Raw genomic sequence first — 21,631 nt, 5'->3', positions numbered from 1 at the left:
ACCCCGCCAAGCAGAAGGGCCGATTGGCCAAACAATGAACTGCTTGCTCGGACAGCACTGGCTGGATGCCGGCACGTGGTCTCTTGCGTTACGTCTGCATCCGGGATAGCGAGGGACCCAGAAACGCGCAATGCGCTCATAGGGATGAACTGAATTACCTCTTCACTTGGCGACATGTGTGGCAAAACAAACAAGCAGCATTTCGTGCATTGGCGCTCAAACAATAGGTTCGTAGCCGTAGTTTTCAGTCTTCCGGTGTTTTGTTGACCTTTTCTGTACACCCCTATGCTCTGCAACTCCCGCTTCCGCGCTGCCACCACTCTCTGGCTTTTTTGCTTCTCTCCTCAAACTGCGACCTCGTCGTGTCTGAAGGAAATGAAAAGCAGTGCGCTCGCAAACAGCAGATCCGCTTCCTGAGCGATCTGCGGCACGCACTAACCAACCGGCAGATAGATCGCGAAATTGTAGGTGACCCTAGAGGCCCCGCACTCCTCCCCATAGTATCCCCTGCCCCTTCAGTTTCGTTCCTAAGGTTACCTTGAAGCGTCCAGGTGGCTGGCTGCACCAGGAAAGGAAATGCTTCATAAGAAGTTGTACCGTCGACATGTAGATTTCTGCAGAGAGCTACCCGTCACCACAGGCTCCTGTACATATGCACATGTACAGCTACTAGGTCAGGCGCTTGTGTGTGCCTAATGTTTTTCGTATGCACATATCTGGAGGAAATTCAGCTTCTATGGCCACGAATCTAGACGATACAAAGAAAAATCAACTTTTGACACACGAGATTCCTAAGCAGGGGGCAAGCAAGCAAGCGTACACCCGCGAACACTGGTCCTTCGTGGTTACTGGCGAAATACCGTGAATTTCAAGTTCTAAGTAGGCTATGCGAGTCGTAGTGCATACATTTTCTACGACAGCCTAAGCGTGCAAAGAAAGTCGCTTCCTCTAGTTCGGCAATTGTAGCGCCTCACTGGCTGCTTGGTAAGGGTTTACGCACGTGGCGTGGAGCAGCCAGCACCTAGAGCTACCACGCGCCTTTTTTGGAAAGTGCAAATGCGGCACACCTTTTAAGCGCTCGCCGAAGGATAGCTAAGCATCACTATCGCTAACCACCAGCACTTCTGCATCCTTGTTCGCAGCCACAGCAGCAGCTGCTGCTGCTGCTAAAGGCACGCCTGCCAAGTGGCAGCCTTCGTCATCGGAATCGACAAGGATAGGGGTTGAGGCACCTCCCTCTTGTGGCTTTCCCCTAAAGTCGGTCAAAAAACACACCCAGTGACAGGCAGCACACAAACACGTAGTTGGTGCACCATGTGCAGAAGAAGAGAAAGAGGTATGCGCGCCTTTGGAATGGCATAGTGAGAAAAAGCAGCTGAACGAGGCAGTTCGCGGCACAGAGGGAGGAGCGTTGACTGGGAATCTCTCACTTAGAGGGGGCCGCACAGACAACAGCAAAAAAGCGAAGCATGAGCTAGAAGCACCCCTTACACAGACAGCCCTTTAGAGGTCGACGCGTATTAGCGAAAAAGAAGGCGAGAATAAAAGAGAGAGAAAGAGAGAGAGAGGGAAGAAGGAAAGGCACACAAACCTCCTTGCATTCTTGCACAATTCAAAGGATTCAGTGTCGCGCTTCCTTTTCTTGGGTTCATCAGCAGCAACCGGCGCACTGCAACTGTTGCTGCTGTTGCTGTTGCTGCTGCTGCTGTCGCTGCTACTGCTGCTCGCGGCAGTGCTACTGCTGCTGCTGCTGCTGTTACTGCCCTTGTCGCAGGCCGTCGTTTCAGGCTTGGAGAGCAGGAAGGCAGTTGCTGCTTCCTCCGGTTTATCGGTAATAGTAGGATCTTCGAGAATCAACAGATCGCACTGAAACTCCCCCTGAAGTCAGCAAGCAAGCTCAACAAAAGCGGCTGGTAAGGCCCATTTAGGGGGAAGGGAGCGTCGCATGCAGAGAGCGTGTGCGTGTGTGTGCGTGTGTATGGCGTTGAGAAATCGGCTTTTTAGAGTGCTGCATGAAGCGAAAAAAAGCCAAGATTGTTAGCACCACCACTCCACAGACACAGCACCAACGGCAGAACTCTAATATCAGCGGCAACAACAACAAGAAGACTGCGACTGAGCAAGCGTCGGCAACGAAGGACCTGTGAGAAGTCAGTAACTGTTAGGAGAGTGCCGCTGCTGATTTGCGCGTCTTGAAGACTTGTCGAGAGCAGCGACTGCCGGTACGCTGCAGCAAACATACATAGCGATACATGAACACTACGATTGCGAGGACGGGGAGAGGACAGGGGGGAAGGCGAAGGGGGGAGGCACCAAGGAGGAGGATGTGCGTGCAGGAGCGAGAGCAAGGCTGCCCTGCTGCGAGGCAAATCGTAAATAGTAGAGGAGAGAGACACTGGCAAGGAATCCTTCAGATGTGCGTGAGAGGCGTAAAGAAGTATGCAGCACCTCCGTGAGGCTGCACTCTGCGCACCAACCCCTCAGCAGTCTAAATTTTTGAAAACAAAACCACTTGCATTCCTCTTTAAAAGCCCCTCTTCTCGCTAGCTCCCCTGTCAGTACTGCCGCTTCTTAGCGTGCTTCAAACCACTGCAACAGCATCTACGGCGCGCACGCATGACAGACGCACCGTCGTCTTGAAGAGCCTCTTCAGGATCGATGAGGTTGCAACCGTAATCGAGGAAGGGCAAGTTGAACCCCAATGCCTCAATCAGCACGCGTTTCAGGAAATTGTAAAGATTCCAGCTCTGCATTCAAACCGATTTCAGAGGCTTGCGACTCTAAAATGCAAGTGCCCTTGAAATCCTACAGGCAAGCAGCCAGCCCCCCTCTTGAGAGCACGTTCGGCTGTCATTACACACCACCTCCTCTCCTTGGGGGGAAGAAGGAGGCCCCTCCGAGCACCAGGCAGCACCATACCAACGACGTCTTGGCAGCAGCAGACACCGCAAAAGGCACCACACACCTTCAAGGATGCGAGTTTCACGGTTAGCCGTATCTGCTGACAGGCGAAACAGCTAGCGCGAGGAGGCTCAAGAATTTCCGGCAGCAGCAGAGATCCATAACGATTTGCATGACGCCCCGTGACAAATGGTTTTACCCACACCTGCATGCACACGCAGGATTTTCGCCCAGTCGCACAGCCCTTAAACAGCGATAAATATAGAGCTACAATGACAAAGAAACATAAAAAAGCGCATGCCCCCTAGCCCGTGAACTGTGTCTTCTCGCGGCAGCAGCTCAGGCAGAACGGCTTCCAAATGGAGCCAAATGAGCTGAATAAGCTTCTGGAAACGGCTGCTCTCGGCGTGTGAAAGCAGCGGACCTGACGCGCCAAGGTGTCTCGCACAGTCTCTTTCAGCTCATCAGCACTTTGCTGCCCTTGTGGCTTTACAGCCTGCTGATGACGCAGCCTGGTCAGACCTCGGAGAAGGTGCTGAGCCTGAACAACCTGCAGCAGCAGCAACAGCCGAACACACCCCACCCCGCAGCAGCCGAACACGCCACATGCCAGACTGCTCTCGTCTGCACGAAAACCGCATTAAAAAAGAGCAAACTACATGTGCTGCCCAGATATATATATATATATTCACACACAGATATACACAGATACACGCCGATATACAGATATACACACATAGATACAGATACACACACCGATATACGCACGTAGATACAGATACACACCGATATACACATTTAGATACAGATACACACCGATATACACATTTAGATACACACACCAACATACACAGTTGCACACACCGATATACTTACACACACACATGGATACACACATAGATACACACAGATACACACACAGCCGCATTTTGATGATGAAACTCGCAGCGATGGAGGAGCCCACAAAATGTGGGGTGTGCAGCCGCCAGAGGAAGAAGGGGCAGGCAGAAAGAAGAAGGCTGTGCATGTCGTCTTTTGGAAAGATCGCTAGATAGACAGGCTAGCAAGTAAAGTGAACTCTGTCCTAAGCAGGCTCAATCGCTTTAGAGTGCGTTACTTGGAGGGCTGCTACAATTGCATTGGTGCTCGCAATCGCAGGAATGATGGATCCCGCAATCGCTTGCAGCTCCCATCGCGTCTGAAACACACAGTCCGCAACATCCACGAAAAGGAGGCACTGATGCAGAAACAGCACTGAGTAGCACTTCTGTTGATGGCGCTGCAAAGGCCACCGACTGAGGGAGTCTGAGAGAAAGAGGCTCCCCCTGAATCCGCATCCGCTGAAGGTCATGCAGCAACCCCACCCCCCCAAACACACACACGACCCAGACACCTCGTCAGGGGAGTGTCACAGATCTATTATAAATTCAGACGCAGTTTTGGCTACACATGGCCCGTGCCCCCTCCACTAGCTTGCCTTGGGGGTTATGTGGAACGTTTGCATGCGGATGCTCGCTGCTGCTGCAACAAAATCCATCGCTAAGTCATCGTCTTTATCGAAGGGCACACCCTGCAGCTGTTTCTGCTGCTGTCCTTGCGCATCCTGATTTTGCATTTCGTGCTTTTTTTTCATGAGGGAGCAGAAGCTGGAGAGGAATGCCTGTTGGCACTCCAGAGATGACCACAGTCTGTGAGCTGGAAAATCCTGCATTGTATTATGCTGCTGATGCCGCTGCATCACCTGCCGTTGCAGGTCTGGGTGGAGCTGCAAGGGGTTAGGAGGATCTTTCCCCTTCCAGTCAGTTTTGAGGATGCGTAGATCTTTTATCTGCTTGCTGAAAACCTCCTCCATCACCCGCTTCCCTGCAGTCGCTACGTCTTGCCAGTTGCTGCTGGCGGTGCTTAGAAGCGCTTCCAGCTCTGCCTTAAGGTCCACGAGAAGATTATCAGCGTTATCGAGACCGAAAAGGAGCTCATAAAGCATCTTTGCCCAGGCTACGCAGTGTTCGGGTTTTTCGGGGTGCTGCCGCAGTGTACATACAGGAAATCTGTCCTTGACGTTTGGCTTGGCTTCGCAATCGAAGCACAAAGTTTGATGCGGCACTATTGGCACTACTTGGCCGCTGTAACCTGTACTGCCTGCCTCTATGAGGGGTTTTTCTGCTCCGAGGCAGAGGCGGTTCAAGTGCCGCCGCGCCTGCAAGTTGTCGAGGGCAGCGAACACGATGTCAAACGAAGAAACAAACGAAACCGTGAAGCAGGCAGACATAATGTTGCCACGCATGCCCAGCAGCCCATAGATGCGATCACCAGAGACTAATTCATCTTCTGCTGCTGCAGAGCACTCCTGCGTTGCAGGCTGGGTGCCAGCAGCTGCTGCGGCCGCTCCAATTTTCAGGAGCTGTTGTTGCGTAAAAAGCTTGCTGCAAGCAGACGCTAAAACCTGAGCCTTGCTCATGCCAACGTGTGCCTTCCTAAAAAAGAACTGTCGATTCAGATTTGTGATATCGACGGTATCTAGATCGACAATGCCAATGCGGCAGAAGCCGCTCAGAACCAGCGTCTTGACAAGCTCACAGCCAATTCCTCCTGCCCCCACAACCAAAACAGCAACCTCAGAGGCGTCAAAGTCCGCAATAGGCTCCGAAGAAACACCCCCAACGGGAGGCGACCTAGGGGGGCCACTTTCTTCCTGTGCGTTCACGGCAACACCAGAGCCACCCCCCTCACCACCTCGCGTTGCCGCCACTACAGGAATTTCGGGGTCCAGAGGGGGTGCCATCGTGCCGCACGGCGAAAGAGAAAATAGGGGTAGGAAAGGCGGCCGAGAGGCTCAAGGGGTGTTCTAGCCGATCGCTAGGAGAACCTCAGCGAGAGAGGCGCAGCAGGCAGAGACCTCCGATGGAAAACATGACGCGAAGCCTGCAGAAGCAGTTGTTAAGCGCGGAAGAGAGGACGAAGACGAGATCGGAACCACGCGCAGCCAGCTAGCACTCGAAGCATGCAGCGCGGTACAGACGCGGCAGCCGGCGGGGCCAAGCCACAGCTGAGGCCTTTGCAGGCAGTCACGGTGCGTATTATTAAATATATCAGTGTTTCATTTCATATTTCTATGATATTCAGAAGGAAATCGGTGGACACATGCAGGGAAGGAGGTACGTAGACACCACCCTCCCCTGTCTTGTACGAGTGCGCAACGGACCCGCCTAAACCCTCGGCAGCACTCGGCTGCGGGAAAAATTCCTTGTCGCCGAGCTTATCCACATGCGTGTCAGTGCTGCAGACACATAAATAGGCAGCACAGGGGCATAGCGCTTGCGGCCTTCGAGAAGCAGTGCTCCCCCCTTTTACGGAGAAGCTTCCTTACCTCAATGTAGCGCGACCCCATAGAAGGCTCTGGCTCTTCAATTCTGTGAAGCCTAGTGGCATGTCCATATCATTCGTTTGCTTCTTGGGCTGTTCTTCTGCTCCGCTCCCCAGTTCCCCTCTTCCTTTTCCTGCGCTCTCCTCTCCCTCTGCTGCCCGTGCATGAGCCACCTTCGCCTTAGCCGCCAGTGGCCCCCCTTCATGAGAACGTTTCGCATCAGCATCTTGAATTTCCAACTCGTTCAAAGTGTGCACTACGGGTGTCAGCTTCTCCCCCCCCGTCCTCTCGACGCTCTGTACCTCCTCCATCCTTGTCTTTGCATCCGCTTCCTCCGGTGTCTCTGCCACGGCCATCGCGGGTATCTTTCCTCCATCTGCGTCTTCTGAGTTGCATTCTGCGCGTAAACTCTGCAGCGCCTCCTCTGAAAGCTTCGGGCTGCCGCCACGGTGTGCGTCTCTCGAACTACACTGCTGCTCGCCTTGCTGCTGCTGCTGCTGGCTCTCCGGAGTGAGGTGCGCATAGGTCGCCTCGGCTCCAACTGCGCGGTGTTGTGGATCCATAAACTTTACGCAGCTGAGCGGCACGTCAGCTTGCATGAAGCAAGGGGAGAGTGTCCCTCTTTGCCCTCTGGCATTGCTCCTTTCGGCGGATCGCGCGCTCGTGCCTGACAGACCGTTGGGGATGTTTCGCCGTTTCTGACCTTCACCCGAGTGCGACTCCAAGCCCATCACTCCCTTCCTCGTATCTGCTCACATACACACATAGTGATGAATAAAATGTGTCAGTCGCACACCGTGTGTTCCATCTTTGGTTCCGTGGCTCTTATTTACGCCGAGCTTGGCGTGCGAGGGAACACTGCGGGTGCGGGTGTGCGAAGTCTCACCGGCTAATGAGGCAAAGACTTTATACTCCTATTTCCCGAGACGAAACACGATAAGCAAAGCCAGGCAGGTGCAGACGACTGTTGTGACCTCCTTACCTTTTGAGAGACACTGCAATACAGCGAGATACGAAGCACATCGACATCAGATTAGACCCACAGAAATTGGTATTCCCCAGTGCACCGTACGGCATAGCCAGAGTGGCATCATGTTCGAGCCACGACGGTGCTCTCTCTTCCTGAACACACAGCAATAGTTGAGTCATGTTTTTTAATGTACACCGGCCATTCCGTCAATATATTTAAGATTTGTACGTTCGCATCATGCAATGCCCAGCGGCCGTGTGGCGCTCGTGCTCACAGCAGCTAAGGAGAATACGTGCCCTACTAGACTCACTTCTAATTTGTTGCTCCCTGTGTTTGCTTCCCCTATCAAAGTCTGAACAGATGTGAGCTCGCCCTTTGCTGCCTCGCTTTCCCCTTTGTACCACTCCAACTGTGCCTCCAGCTTAAGCAGGGAGAGTTCTAATGCATACGGCCCCTGGGCGGGTGATTACCCTCATAAGAATTGTTACGGCGCATATTTCTTCTTCCTGCTTCATAATTTTGCAGAGCAGTTGTTCTCTTTGGGACTCGAATTCATGAACTCGGAGTTGCAGCACCTCCACTTGTCGGTGCATTCCACTCTGTTTCTTTATCGCCCTTTCCCGTTGATCCTTCATCTCTGTTTCAGCCAAAGCAGGCAGCCAGTGCCAAATGAATGTTAATGGAATGTGCATACCAAGTGCCAAGCATGGGAAATACCGTCTAAGGCGCTCTTTAGGAGGGCGCACTCTCTCGAAATCCATTCTTGGTTGCCTATCACTTCCTGCATTATTTCCGCAGAAGGTGTCTTTCTTTGGTTCATTATTTGTAGATGTTCCTGTTCCTGTTTCATTGCATATAAAGAGAGCTCAGCCTCTTGCAATCTTTTCTGAGTCTCAGAGAGCAACTGCTTGAAGGCGGCGCACGCTGCCTACGGCAATCCATCATTCAGGTGGTGACGAATGAAAGACCCGCTCGTTTCCATGGGATACTTGAGGTTATAACCCCTAAGTAAGCACTTACTTTGAGTTCATTCTTTTCCCTTTGCTGTTGTTCGTTACCGTGCTGCCATCGGCTTGCCGCTTCTTCAAGCAGCTGAGCAGCATTGCGCGCAACTTTCTGGTTTTCGGGGTCGATTTCAGATATTTTACGTTTAAGCAAATTCGGTTCAGCTACAAGACGCAATTCCTCTTTTTTCTGTGACCTATTCCTCAACTTTAGCTCGTCCATTTCGCCAGCTTCTAAGCGGAACTGGCGACGGTACCGAGCAAGAGCCACGAGATCAGATTCCCTTCGGGACCGCTCCATAGATGATTTGGCTCGGTTGGAGGCAACAAAGGGGGAAAATATCAGTCGGACAGACAATGAATTCGCAAAATTGAAGCCGACCTTCCTTCGAGCCGGATGCTGCAATGAATGCAGTTCGTAAATAACTGTGCATACACTCGGACCCCTAAGAAAAATATAGCTATCCGTGTCCTTTTGCATTCCGGCTGAAGATCTATGATATGCCTACAGGCTTCATGGTCCTCGCGATTCTGTGTGCGCAAAGTTGTACAGTAGGTTTCCGTGTCATGCGACGCACACCAATGATTAAGGGCTTTTACCTTAGGCTCAAAGTACGATCTGCACGAGAAACGCGCGGAAGCGCATCGGCAGTGCCTCTATGTCCGTATTCCCGGTTTAATTTCAGTGCACCCGACCTCCCCTTCCACATTTCCTGCTACATACTACTGCTCCCTTCATTCCTGGCAGCACCTTCTGCCAGTCTAACTCAATATACCCAAGTGAGGAAGAGTGGAACACAGCAAAAGCTAGGGTGACGAGGGTTCAGCATCTTCCCACGGACAAAAGGCACACACAGCGCTGCTTTCTCGATGTGAGGAGGAAGCGTCTCAGCCCCAAATACGGAGCAAGCCGGCTGAAAAAATTCTGGTGTAAGTATTTTAATGACAAAAATAACAGCTTTTGAATTTCATGCCCTCATTTAATCTAGTTTATTTCTTCTTTTGCTGCTCCGCAGCCTCCCTGTGCACAGTTGCGCGAAGGGAGAAAAGAGGTAAGGACCCCCCTTAGTAGCCCCCCCCGCACATCGGTTTTCCTCATTGAAAAATAGACCAGTTCCCTCTATCTGGACTCAAATTCAATACTATACTGTTTCCGAGTGTCTTCTTGTGCTTTGCTTAGGACCTATTGGTGCTAATTTCGGGCACAATCTCGCTCCCCTGGCGTGTCGGCCTTCCACGTTCAAACCGAAGAAATCCTAGTGTGCGCGCATCTTTGTCTAGGCAATTGAAAACTCCTAGTTGCATTCCTGTGAGTTCTATAAGCATTTAAAGTGGACACAAGTTGAATCCCCCTGGCTCTACCCCCCATTAATTCCCCACCCCCCGTCCTATCGGAACCCCCGGCTTTTCACTCCACCCCGCCTTGCACTGCACTGCGTGTGCGCATAGCACACATGTCAATCCTCCACGCCCTCTCGGCTTCTTCCAAAGTCTGCCGGTCCCCCTCTTCACACCACAAGCAGCAGCAGAGGCAGCATTCGGAAGAAACGGATTCACGAGCAGAGGAAGAAGGCCTCTTGGCAACGGAGAGCCCCTCAAGAGGACCTTCAGACGACGAAGCCATCAAGACTCCTTTAAACCTTCGGAGCAGCGAAGGTTCCGCGTTACGCTATAGCCGGCATCCCCGTTCAAGCAGCAACAAGCGAGCTGCCGACAAGAAGAGGGAGAAGCAGCGACAGCAGGCGCTCCTTCAGAAGTCGGATCTCATGAACACCTCTTCTGCACGTGACAGCACCGAGCCAAGGCTTGCAGGCCGACTAGAAGGAGGCAGCCCTCTGCAGCATCACGGAGGCGACAACTCGGGAGGCTCCGAAGCGTCAGCAACAGCGGCTGCACCACCTAGACCAGAAGGCACAACAGCAGCTGCAGAAAATCCTCTCGTTGTGCCCGCAGCTGCCCTTCCGTCAGCATCCTCGAAAAAAGAGCTGTGTGAAACGGAGCCGAGTTCAAAAATGCCAGATGCGCAGAAACTTTCCGAGGCACCCTATCTGGGATTTCTCCGACGGGGAGAGCACCACGAGCGCTGGGCATGGCTGGCGGCTGTAACCGCTGAAAAAACGCAACAGCTGCTTCAGGATCTGCAGCAGCAGCTGGTGCAGCATCCCTCATTTCTTGCGGCTATTCCCTCGCTCATCATTGCGTCAGTGCCGTTTATGGGCCTCTTATGCGTGTTGGCAGCAAGCCTTCTCCCGGTACGGTCACTTTGGAGTTACTGAGGGGATATGGGAGTTGCCGTCATGCAGGATTTAGATTTGCAAGATTGACTGCTTGCACCTTCGTTTGAGGCAAGGGAGGCATAAGCCTATCGTTCTTGAGGGGCTCCGGCTTGTAAGTCTTATGGGAGGAGCACGGCGTGGCTTCTGCTTTCGTCTTCATGCGTTTCCGCTGCCGCCTAGAGAGCTCGTAATGTTTCCGACTTTTGGCTTTCTGCAGCTCTGCGGGTTCATGCCCTTGGCGCTCGGAGTGTACCTACTGTGGGGATGGCTCGGCGACGTACTGCAGGTAATCTCTGCAACCCGGAAAGCTTTCTTCAAAGTGCTAGCTACACTTGGTGTTTCCGGGTCTAAGGCGCATTTAGCGAGTAGTTTCAAGGAGCTGAATGCTTGCGGTTCGGCGTTGGGGTATGGGGGTTGTGGTGCGCTCAGGGAAGGGGAGGACACAGCCAAGGCGTCCGGATCGCTGCTATCTGTGCTGTGCTGCTTTTCCCGATGCTGCTGCTGCCCGCTGCGGGCTTCTTTGCTGCCGGTGGTTTGCTGCTGATGCTGCTCCTGCCGCTCCTCTGCTTCGTTCTCCCCCTAGGGATTATTTGCTTCCTCCCAGTGGCAGTAAGTGCTGAAGTTAGGGCCGTGGAACTGGCTGCAAAACGTATTGCGCTGTTCTCTAAGTCTGAAGTGCGTTGTGCTTGCTCGCGTAGCCAGCCCGAAGGATTTCGGCATGCCTGCGTGTCTCTGTCCTCATGCTGCAGGCGGTAGCCACGGCTTTGTTGCTCGCCCTTTCGCTTGTTGCCTTTCGAGGCGAACGCTATAACCGAGTCGTCGACAAAGCCGCATAATGTAGTTTTACGCGCGGAGCTGCTTGCAGGAGTTGGTACATAGGGTGTATGTACTCCCGTGCACGAGGCCATATAGCGCGCAAATGTTCCTCCTGCGTTCGTTCCCAGCCATACCTGCAGGTGTTTCGCTGGTTCTGCCCACTTTTCTACCGGGCGCTTACGACTGCGGCTTGCATTTCGTGGACGTACCCAGCACCACATTTGCCCCTGTCGTTGTATGTACATGATTGTTCGTCTTAAGACACACAGGCCCTGAGTTTCGAGGAGAGGGAAGCGTGTGCGTGTTGCTAGGTTTCGCCACTGTGTAGTTCGGGCCCATTAGACACCCTGTCGGTGTTCGTAAATACTATTGTAAATATACGCATGCATCCATGCATGCAGATATGCAGATATACAAACATTCCTGCATATTAGGGCAAGGGCATCGGTCGTTTGCTTCAGTTCATACAGCCAGCGCATAGGTATGTGAGCAGCGATGGAGGCTGGCAGTCTTTTGCTAGAAAAATGTTCATACACAGCACAACTTTACATCGAATTCCATTGAATGAGGTTAACTGATGCCTTCATGGCTACATGTAAGTGTATATATATCGGCATAAATGTGCTTTTCTGCACACATATACCATATGTATACACTTGTGCGCCAGTGTGTGTTAACATATATTTATGTACATATGTGCTTAGTCTTGTACACATGGTATACATCTGCGCGGCCGTGTGCCCACGGCTATATGTGTTTTTATATCTCTGTGTGCATGTGAATATGCGTGCTTACGCACACGCGTGCGTTGCACACGAAGACAGTCGAACGGTTGCTATTGTCTCTTGATTGTAGATGACCCTGCAGAGTAAGCGTATACAAGGAAAACAGAAGGACTAGTGCTGCAAGCAGCATGGGCCATCCGAAACAGCACGTAAGAGAAAGGTGTAGATCGAAACCGAGGCAGGAAGTGGTACACGCATAGAGAATAGGACGGTATAGCTGTCAGTAAGTGCGGATAACCGACGTAGTTTCTTAAGCAACCCTGGATAGTGCAGCTGTTCGCTACCTCTACACGGAAGACGCCTTGAGTTCCACGGTGTAACCAAAAGGAAAGTCTGGTGCAGAGGCCCTGTCAGTCGATACGTTTTGGGAAGCAGATGCCAAAAAATTAACAGCCGACTTTCCGCCTGCGCTATACCCTCATGCCTAAAGAAGGGTTATTTAATTATGCACACGCGAGTTGCGGAGCGCACAAACGCACTGTCTTCCCTCTAAAAGCTTCTTTCTCGGCGACAATATGGCTCTCCCAGGGAATGACGATTATGGCCTTATCCATGCCTTCTTGCTCTTCCTGAATTCGCTCAATCGAGCGCCTTCTGGTTTCCAGTCTGGTTCGTGCAGTGAGGCATCTTCAGCCACACGTGCATATTCCTACAGCAGCCGGCGCCTCTCACAGCGCCGTTTGCCAAGCCATTGACACCACGTGCCTTTGAGCATACGGCAGTGCCGACAAGGGCAATTCTTCGCCTTAGAGCGTCGGGTCACTATTAGTGCATTGAAATGCGGCTGTGGGGAAGCCAGAGGTGGCACTCCAAAAGTCCACGACTGTAGCAATACGCAGCTGGCGCCTTCATGCTCTACGCAGTCAACGTTCTGCATGGTGAACATCACCACAGCGAGAGGCATGCTGTTTCCCCAGACTGTTGCCTTCTGCGTTGGCTTGCAGGTCAAAGAACGAGCTCCGTAACCACGCTCCGGGATTATCATTGCTGATGTCATGAGTCCCCAAATGTAGAGTGTTCAAGAATTTGCACCCCGATCTCTCCGTCATGATGATACATAGACATTTTGTAGTGCTTGATACAGGCGCTGCTATATGCATGGCTGACTCGTATTATTGGCTACAATCATGCAGAGAGACGACGACGCAACCATAAAACGGGTCCCTTCAATGTTCACGTTTCTGTACAGTCCCCTAGTCACCCGCACGCAAAGAGCTGCCAGAAAAAGAATGCTTGGACGACTAGTTTGCCATCTTCGCATTAAAACGCAGCCGTGTAAGATTCGCTCTGGATATTGGGCGGAAATATGCCATGAACAGAGGGGCTGGCATATGCATTACCGATAACTTGGCTCTTACACGCGGCACTAATTACACCTTTCAAGCCATGAGGGACTACGGCTTACAGCTTTAGTGCAGGTCTTTACCGCGGGCTGCGAGGAGGTGGACGAAGAGAAGGCTGAGGCATTTCATAGGGCAGGGGGTTCGAATGCTCCAGGATAACGCGGGCTGTCCTTAAGCACAATTAAAATGACATCGTCACAATGATCCAAAATCGAAGGTTTGCTCCTGACCTGAATGCGGCACAGCATGTGCATGGGGCAAATTGGAAGAATATGCTAGCTAGCTTTCTGATAGCCTTCATGTGCATAGCACCAGGCCTTCCCGCCGAAGTGCCTGTAGAATGAGCGCCACCCAGCCTACAGGCGGATACCAAACCAAACGCCTTCAGATGCAGCAAACCCCACCATCTAGCGAGGTTTAACGATGGGCCCTCATTGTTAAACCTCGCATCTTCCTACTCTGTACCCGTGAGTGTGGCCTCTTAAATGGAACTCTCCGCAGCCTTACAGATTTCCTACGAATGGGCGCACTTCACGGGAATTGTTGGGAACTACTAGTCTAACCCTTTTCTATAGGTCGGATTCCTCAGTATAACGGGGTATTAGAAGTAGCCATGGCCATAACAATATATGCGAGGACGCTCTCTGGCGAGCTCTATGCTTCCGCAGGTTTAGCCAAAGGACCTGTAAATCTGCAACGAGCAGAAACCTTCGTCGCACGTTATCTGTGATGGAGAGTCATTGCCCCTTCAGTGATCTGTGCGACTCTTTAGCTCTTGTGTTCACTTGTAGCCTCGGCAACATGAAATTAAGCTATAGAGAATACTAATACTCACGTAGTCAACTCCGCCAGCCAGTCATGTACCCTCTGCTGGCTGCATTGCTTCTATGCCCTGTACGGCGCACCCACTAAAGGGAATTTTAGCTGCATAACGTTATCATAGTATACTACCAAGAATGGAGATCAACCACAAATCACAAGACTTTAAGTTTTGGACGGGGGGAATTTCATGCCGTGCAAGACAACAGGAGCTCGACACACAGTAGTACTTACTTAGCACGAAACGATTTCTGCAGAGTGCCATCTAGCTGGAAGAAAAGAACATTGTACCCCTTGCACTCAGCTGCTACTGGGCAACGCAGAAGCCATCAAAGTCTAATAGAAGTACAAAACGCATCTACCTTTCTCAAACTAGCAAACTCCGACCTCTGCAGCGTCGGTGATGCCCAGAGGCAACGATGTAGTGGTCTGCCAGAAATGCAAAAAGCTTCCAGGCAGCTCGAAGGGTCCTTTTTGCTTAATCGAGGTTCCAAAGGGCAGAGTGGGTTGTTCTGTGTCTGTTAAGATAACCTTATCAAACGATGTGGTCTCTTGCTCGGGTTCAGCTCGGCAAGTCACAAAACAACGCCAGGGAAGCACGCAGGCTCACATGTTGAATTACAAAGAAGGATGCTCTCAGTATAAAGGGAATAATTAGCCATCATGCATCGTTTGCGCATATACATATATATCTGCCCCAGGTATGTCTCAAGTGCACAGGGTCACCAAACAGGTTCATCCATTTCTTACTCGTAACTTGGAACGCATGTAATAAAGTGCAGGTTTTGGCGTGTGCACTGTAGCTGAGTGCCTGGTCCTTCGTGTGCCATACATGTGACTTGGCTATGACGATTGCACCAAACTGCTACCTGAGTGTTCTTTAAAAGATGTGCACACGTAATGCAAAAAGCGTTCTTCACATAGAGGAATTTGAACATAGGAGCCAGAAGCAGTTGCATCATGTATAGTACTACAAGCCTGGATATCTATTTTGTATTCCTCGCTAACCAGGTAATTAGTCACTGATCAACCAGGTAGCTTGAAGCTGAAGACAAGGAGCATGCAGGAGCCGCATACATATAGCTGCTTGCGGATTTGCTTTTGCCGTACCTTTCCGGCATATCGACTTCCATTCCCGTCATTTTAAGGCAGTAGCAAGCTGTTTTGCTTAAACGCTAGTTTCATCTAGTTGACCGTTTGGACCAAATAATGGCTCTAACTGTTCGGTTAAGTTTTGAGTCGCTTGCTTGGTCGTTCGTATATACTATCTGTTGTGAAGTGGGTGTACACCCAGGCTACAACAGTAACGACTGCTTGTTAAGTTGCTCTGTACGAATGGACGCAAAGACTCAGATTCCTTAGAGGGTAGGGCAACGCGCACTCTATCCGCCCCCCATACCCTCAGGCCCGACCCCTTTAAGATGAATAAAAAGGAGACAGGAAAAAGTCCTCGAACCCGAAACTTTCGATACCTTCCCGTTAAGTTTTGGTACGATGTTGAGGCTAGGTACCTCTCGCCTATGGCGCCACTTGCTACAGCACAACTACACACGTGGAGATGTGTATTTCTACGGAATCCGTTCGGCCGCCTCCAAGGGAAGAGTCTAAGGCTCCATTCAAGACTATCCGTGGGGTGGCACTTAATTTAGGACTAGAAGCAAACTCACCAGAAAGCTACTAAGACTTTCAAAAAAGCTCTCTGAGGCCGTCCGCCTCTGAGGTCTCAATATATATGGGTAATGGGCCAGTTGGGATGCACGTGGCAGCACTATATGAGCACTCCGAGCACTCGTGGCTAGTTGCATGCAGCATCTAGCTAGCACGCGCATGCACCATTGCTGCATACTGTCATAGCTACCTCGCGTTGCTCTGCGATAAAGAAGGCATACAAACAGGCAAGCCAAATACTCATTTCTTTACTAGATAGTTGCTTAATAGAACTGGCGTGTGACGTGGTACGAAATCCTCAAATACAGTTTCCCCCGCTTTAACAAAACCCAAGCCTGAGCAGCCTTTGGGGGCTTTTGCAATGTCCTCTGTGACGCTTTCAGCAACGTTCCACCTTTTATGATACCCATAGACATGCGTATTTTTAGCCCAATTCATATACAAGATGGCAGAAGCTATCAAGTGCTGTTCAAGAAAGGTCTCCTTCCCTCTTATCCCTTCCGTCCGTACCCATCACGGATTTGGCAAAAGCGGGGGAGGCAATGCAACCGTGCGTTGGCATCGTGATGCCGTCTAAGCACTCCGAGCACACTTTCGCATACGGCCGGATGCAGCAACTCATGCCGCGCGTACACAAACATCGATATTTTCCGTATCGAAACAATTAACTCTACTCTGCACCCAGCTGTAGGTACAGCCGAACCAAATTACACTTGATTCCAAACGAATTCCTAACAAGCCATTACTAATGCACGCAAAAGTTATACACGTAGCTTTAAGCCAGCTACAATATGCCCTCCCAAAGCGCCTTCAGCGAAGAACTCGCTAGCCTATAGTGTCGTTGCGCGTCTGGCGTCCCCGGCAAGGGTGTTTCTTCGACCTACTGATGGGATTTGCAGCATTGGAGAGACCGAAGCAAAGGGTAAGCTGAGGTTTAGGGCTCAGAAAGAGTGAAAGCACAGTCAGTCACGGTCTAGCCTTTTCTCGTTTGCCTGTACACGCGAGGTGTCTGTGTGGCGCCCATCAGATTGGGACCCCGCACTTTACAGCAAAAAATGTTTCATCTATCAAAATTGGATAAGTAACTTTTCAGGTCCATGCACCAGAGCACTCAACATTGGACGGTATGAGGCACGGCATCCAGAGTATCTGGCTGAAGCATCCCTGGTGTATGTACACTGCATACGGCTACGTACACACGAACAGAGCAGACATGCGGCATTCATGTCCTCTATAAATCTGGAGATGTGCAAGAATTTAATAATAATTGGCATCTAAAAGCGCAGGACAGGAGAGTAGACCACTTGGGGCAGCTTTTTTTCTGGGGCCCCTGTGTCAGTCAGTTCGGCGAGCTGGCATACTGCTAGAGGTGTGCATTCTTGCCGCCTTTTTAAAACTTTAATGAAGCACTTGGAACGAGTGCAATGCAAAGGAGGCTGTGCTTCAGTATGCATGTATGACGCGGGGCGTGTCAGGATTTCTTTTCCCGAAACAAGGAGTCCGCATAGATTAACCTCTTGGACCCCCTCCCCTCCCGGCTTTTGAATGAGTACAATCGCACCGCAGCCTCCGTGTGTCTCGGCGACATAGGCGAGCCGGTGCTGCTGCGTTTAATCCCACTCCTGCACTTCACACAGACTCAAAGTCGCTCTCCCGAAGTCTCTTGGCCGTTTGTGCGTTCCCCCGATTTTGCCTACAGGAACTTAGAAGAGGCGGTCTGTGCTGCCGGGGAACGTGTGTTTGTGTGTGTCGTTTGCCCGGGTGCGGCAGCAAAAGGAGAAGGGGCAGCAGCTACCCAAGCAGCACCGATTGCATGCAGCTTTCAGTCGAGCCGAAGACACCCTGAGAATGGCGGATCCCGAAGAGACTGGCGCGGGAGCGTCTCCCTGCTTGGGACCTCCTCCAGTCTTGAACATCTATCACGCGGCAGTTAGCAATTTGACCGCAACGCAGCAGAAGAAGACCCTGCTGCTGAAGAAAAAAATTCGGATGGAGCATGCAAGGCTCGCGAAGCTCAAGGAGGCTAAGAGTAAGGAGCTCAACAACCACCAGCAGCAGCAAGAAAACGCTCAGCAGAGCCAACAGCAGATACAGCTGACGTCTCCGCTGACTGGCTTCGAAGTTCATTGGACAGACGATCCACAAAATCTCGTCAGGTGATTCACCTCTCTGTCTGCTACTGCCTGTGTTGGGTCTACTCCCAAGCAGCTAGCTAAGGCGCTCAGCCAGCGCGCATCTGCCTATCCTTGTGCGTGCCCGCTTCCCACGACGCACAGCCTCATTCGTCCCTTTTTCCCGCCTGCTCTAAGGCCTTTCTGCTTGGCCGCTTCAGGATGCTTGTTGCTCGCGAGTGGCACGTCCCTCGTGCCTTTTCTTTGTTACTAGAGGCTATCTCTATACGGCGAACGCTGCATCCCGAGAGGATCAAGCCGCAAGAAGTCAAGAAAGCAGCAAAGGCAGGACAGATCTACCGCCGCGGGTTTGACAGGCATGGTCATCCTCTCATCTATGTCTGGTGAGGGCGTTTGGATGCTGTTTTCTGCTCGAGTAGCTGTTGTATGTTCATCCGCAGCGATCTGAAATCATGCACGGGGGAATCCCAGCACGCTGCCCCCCCTCTGCTTGTGACATCGTAGAAATGTAGTATATCCACCCGAGGCGAACGTGAAAAGCAGCTTAGCCGCGCGTTGCTGCCACTTCAAAGGCCGCCCACCCATGATCTGTCTCAGACACAAAATCTTCCCTCTCCAGAATTCGAGCCGTAACAACAGCACCGGTACCACCCAGAGCGTGCGAGGAGTTGGTGCGTGTGTGCTCTGGACCCTCAGGCCGGCACTGAATGTGGAAACTGCGGATGAGGAAGCTTCCATAAAGCTTCTGGTGTATACACTCGAGAGAGCGTGTCAGTCACAAAACAGGCATCGAGGTGTATCGGCGACAGGGTTGTGCTTTCTCATGAATTACAACGGTTACTCGAACGCGAACCAGCCATCTCTGGGAACCGCCCTTAGATTCATTCAAATCTTCCAGTGTATCTACGCTGAACAGCTCGCAGCCGCATATATCGTGGACACGCCTTGGTACTTTACTGTAAGTGCGGTGGCTGCTGCAGCTTATTTTTATGCGTCTGTTGGTTGCTCGCGCTGTCGGCTGTTTGCTCTATCTCCCTCTCTGCATGCACTCCTATGGGTTTCGCGTCACGCCCCTTATACGCACCCGTATTCTTTCAGTTGCAGATAGTCTTTTAGGATGTCACCCCGAAGTAATGTTGCCTTGTGCAGTCTTTGAAAGAGGGGGTAAGGGCTGTGTAGGCCTGTCTGTGTGTGCCTTTGTGTGTGTGTTTCTTTGTGCGTGTGTCTTTATGTGTGTGTGTCTGTGTGTCTGTGTCTTTGTGTGTGTTTCTTTGTGTGTGTGTCTTTGTGTGTATGTCTTTGTATCTTGTGTTTGTGTGAGTTTGCGTGTGTGTATGTGTAGTTGTGTGTATGTTGGGGTTTAGGGCTTCGGGTATAGGATGGTGTCCACCTCTCCTATGATGTTATATTTCCAAAGTTTTCATTTTATGCCTCGATGCCAGCTGTAATTCCCCCTCCTTGGGGTTGCGCGGTGGATACACTGAGATGGTGGTGGCCAGAGAGCCGCCACACAGCAGAGCCACTTATTGTTATTCCCTGTGGATGACATTATGTCTGGGGTGTACTACTGCGCACGAATGCATATCCTGCAGACCTTTTGGAATTGCATTTCCCCATTTTTGCCAACTCGAACCGCCGCGAAAATAAAGTTTCTTTCGACTGGTAACCCCGAAGACGTGCAACAGATCTTCAACGCTGTGCGCTCGCTTACACATCCGGCCCCTAGTCTCCCGACAGACACCGAGACTTGTACATGCCCGTAGGCTTGAGGCAGAATGAATACCTATCCTTGTCTTCGTACCGAACTTTCTTTCTTGCTTCCTTGTGTCTCCATACAAGTATAGCTTCGATTTCATCGCCTGAATGGATGTGTCTTGGTGTCTTGCGCCACCTGACCTCCCCTTTCCCTGTGGCGTTACTCTTGACCTGCAGATACACCCCAGATACGTGGAAACCTGGATCCCTGGCGGGCAGGCAACAGCGAAGTATGACCACGACGCCTACTGGGCTGAAGAAGCAAAGCAGTTCGAGACATACATGAAGTTTCTGCAACGCGAATTCTTCACGAAGACAATGGCGCAGCGCTTGGCGGAAAATGCCGCCTTTGGCGCTGCCATAGGCCAAGGGAAATCTGTTGAAGAGGCCGTCAAGATTGCACAGAGTGTCACTCCGGATAAACGGCCATCAGGTTTGTTTGTTTGCTCGCTCGCTGTGTTGGATGGCCCTAGTGCGAATTTTTTCTCGGCTGGCAGTTAGAGCTCTGTGCAAAAAGCCGTGGATCACTGCTGAAAACACGTCTATGGAGTTGATGCGCTTTGTCATGAGCGTCCAACTCTAGTTTGCTTCTGTGGTGCTTCCAGAGGATGTCCAGACAACAGAGACTCAGGAGGGAGAGGAGGAGGAGGCAGAGGAAAGCGAAGAACCCGAAACCCCCGAGTCGTTAGAGGACGAACAAAAGAGGGTTATGTTGCAGGAGGCTCTGAAGAAACAGCAGGCCTCCTCAGCAGGTTCTCCGTCCGCCGTCACAATGGAAGCAACCACGCCCGCATGATTATACGCGATGTCTTTCGAGTTGTCCTTTTTCGAGAAGTCTGTCTTCTGCTCTAATGCAGTGAATTATGAACGAACAGCATCCAGGCGCGACTTTCGGGTTTGAGTTGTGTCTTGTGATCTCTCCTCGACCTTAAATGTGGCCATGCTGAATTTCCCTAGGCCGGGGGTGGCTTGCAGCCTGTTGTTACGCTTAGGATACTGTTGACTGTATGCGGCTGGGCTGCTGATTGCAGCTCCGACATGTCATGTATCTTTCAAGGCAAAGCACAAAACGGAGTACTGCGCACTGCAGCACGCGTATTGGACTCACAAAACCTTGAGAAATATGGCCGGTTCCAGGGTTTCATCTGCAAACACATATCCTTAAGACTCCTAGAGTAGGCGTATTGAGGGCGTAGGGTTCATATGGTGTAGCGGAAGATGCTACACCTTGTCACTCTCCACTACAGTTGTTGCACTTCACCAAGAATCTGGTAAGCATTGACAGATAGTTTTGTTCCCCTATTTCTCTCGAGGCCGAGAACTGCTAGCTTTATGAAGACCGCACTTTTTTGTGCATGTGCACTAGATGCTGGGTAGGCATATCTAGTTGTGAATACCCGAAGTACTTGGAAGGGGGAGCTGCATACACCCTAGCAGTCATTTTCCTTCTATGTTGGGAACTCTGAGGGGCGCAGTCAAGAAAAGACAAAATTCTCTAGGAAGAGACTCGATAACTTAAGACTAGGTTTACCCTAAATCCGGAATTAATTGTCTCCATATGGAGATCTTGGATGCATCCTTACAGTTGGTAGCACAGCATGGTCCATGTCTCCCCTCATTCTCTGGATTTGGATGCAGTGGTCTACCAAGCTTTCTTACAACTGGTCTTGATGTCATTTGTTAATTCGATAATTCGATTTGCTCTAGAAACAATATGCGATTTTACAAAAGCTCGGGCCATGAAAGGTGACGGTGCTACAACGCCTGTTGGGGCGGCACAAGCCGGCATGCATGCTGG

The 21,631-nt window shown here is 51.3% G+C and overlaps 4 protein-coding genes across 4 annotated transcripts; 2 read left to right on the top strand and 2 right to left on the bottom strand.

Annotated features, from left to right (window-relative positions):
• Positions 1 to 1,092: 1,092 nt before the first annotated feature.
• LOC34624012 (SUMO-activating enzyme subunit 2) lies at positions 1,093 to 5,683 on the bottom strand. The gene is made up of 8 exons (XM_026335273.1): positions 4,430 to 5,683; positions 4,019 to 4,099; positions 3,326 to 3,451; positions 2,966 to 3,106; positions 2,630 to 2,747; positions 2,142 to 2,227; positions 1,684 to 1,878; positions 1,093 to 1,245 (listed from the first exon to the last, which is right to left on the bottom strand). Exons 1-8 carry the CDS (start codon positions 5,681 to 5,683, stop codon positions 1,093 to 1,095), a joined length of 2,154 nt encoding a protein of 717 aa, XP_026191058.1.
• Positions 5,684 to 7,470: 1,787 nt separating this feature from the next.
• Positions 7,471 to 8,540, bottom strand: LOC34624013. Its single transcript, XM_026335272.1, has 3 exons — positions 8,256 to 8,540; positions 7,930 to 8,163; positions 7,471 to 7,689 (listed from the first exon to the last, which is right to left on the bottom strand). The coding sequence occupies exons 1-3, from the start codon at positions 8,538 to 8,540 to the stop codon at positions 7,471 to 7,473; spliced, it is 738 nt and encodes a 245-aa protein (XP_026191057.1).
• A 1,465-nt stretch (positions 8,541 to 10,005) lies between these two features.
• Positions 10,006 to 11,351, top strand: LOC34624014. The gene is made up of 4 exons (XM_026335271.1): positions 10,006 to 10,491; positions 10,733 to 10,801; positions 10,945 to 11,124; positions 11,265 to 11,351. The coding sequence occupies exons 1-4, from the start codon at positions 10,006 to 10,008 to the stop codon at positions 11,349 to 11,351; spliced, it is 822 nt and encodes a 273-aa protein (XP_026191056.1).
• A 6,443-nt stretch (positions 11,352 to 17,794) lies between these two features.
• Positions 17,795 to 20,629, top strand: LOC34624015. Its single transcript, XM_026335270.1, has 5 exons — positions 17,795 to 18,102; positions 18,775 to 19,036; positions 19,671 to 19,775; positions 20,011 to 20,286; positions 20,450 to 20,629. Exons 1-5 carry the CDS (start codon positions 17,795 to 17,797, stop codon positions 20,627 to 20,629), a joined length of 1,131 nt encoding a protein of 376 aa, XP_026191055.1.
• The last annotated feature ends 1,002 nt before the right edge of the window (positions 20,630 to 21,631 follow it).

Source organism: Cyclospora cayetanensis, unplaced genomic scaffold, assembly GCF_002999335.1.
Source record: "Cyclospora cayetanensis isolate NF1_C8 unplaced genomic scaffold, CcayRef3 CcayRef3_contig_64, whole genome shotgun sequence".
In the NCBI taxonomy this organism is placed as follows: Eukaryota; Apicomplexa; class Conoidasida; order Eucoccidiorida; family Eimeriidae; genus Cyclospora; species Cyclospora cayetanensis.
Note: the sequence above shows the minus strand (reverse complement) of the source record. Positions and strands in the feature narration are given on the sequence as shown.

Excerpts from the sequence above, each read along its gene's own strand:
- LOC34624012 (XM_026335273.1), bottom strand. The coding sequence starts at position 5,683 with ATGGCACCCCCTCTGGACCCCGAAATTCCTGTAGTGGCGGCAACGCGA. Across the intron at positions 3,107-3,325 it reads GAGACACCTTGGCGCGTCAG|GTGTGGGTAAAACCATTTGT; the intron begins GTCCGCTGCTTT and ends GTGTGCATGCAG. Across the intron at positions 2,748-2,965 it reads TGAAACTCGCATCCTTGAAG|AGCTGGAATCTTTACAATTT; the intron begins GTGTGTGGTGCC and ends GTTTGAATGCAG.
- LOC34624015 (XM_026335270.1), top strand. The coding sequence starts at position 17,795 with ATGGCGGATCCCGAAGAGACTGGCGCGGGAGCGTCTCCCTGCTTGGGA. Across the intron at positions 19,037-19,670 it reads ACACGCCTTGGTACTTTACT|ACCTTTTGGAATTGCATTTC; the intron begins GTAAGTGCGGTG and ends CATATCCTGCAG. Across the intron at positions 19,776-20,010 it reads TGCAACAGATCTTCAACGCT|ATACACCCCAGATACGTGGA; the intron begins GTGCGCTCGCTT and ends CTTGACCTGCAG.
- LOC34624013 (XM_026335272.1), bottom strand. The coding sequence starts at position 8,540 with ATGGAGCGGTCCCGAAGGGAATCTGATCTCGTGGCTCTTGCTCGGTAC. Across the intron at positions 8,164-8,255 it reads GGGAAAAGAATGAACTCAAA|GCAGCGTGCGCCGCCTTCAA; the intron begins GTAAGTGCTTAC and ends GGATTGCCGTAG. Across the intron at positions 7,690-7,929 it reads TTTCCCATGCTTGGCACTTG|GGGCCGTATGCATTAGAACT; the intron begins GTATGCACATTC and ends TCACCCGCCCAG.
- LOC34624014 (XM_026335271.1), top strand. The coding sequence starts at position 10,006 with ATGAACACCTCTTCTGCACGTGACAGCACCGAGCCAAGGCTTGCAGGC. Across the intron at positions 10,492-10,732 it reads TGGCAGCAAGCCTTCTCCCG|CTCTGCGGGTTCATGCCCTT; the intron begins GTACGGTCACTT and ends GGCTTTCTGCAG. Across the intron at positions 10,802-10,944 it reads GGCTCGGCGACGTACTGCAG|GGAAGGGGAGGACACAGCCA; the intron begins GTAATCTCTGCA and ends TGGTGCGCTCAG.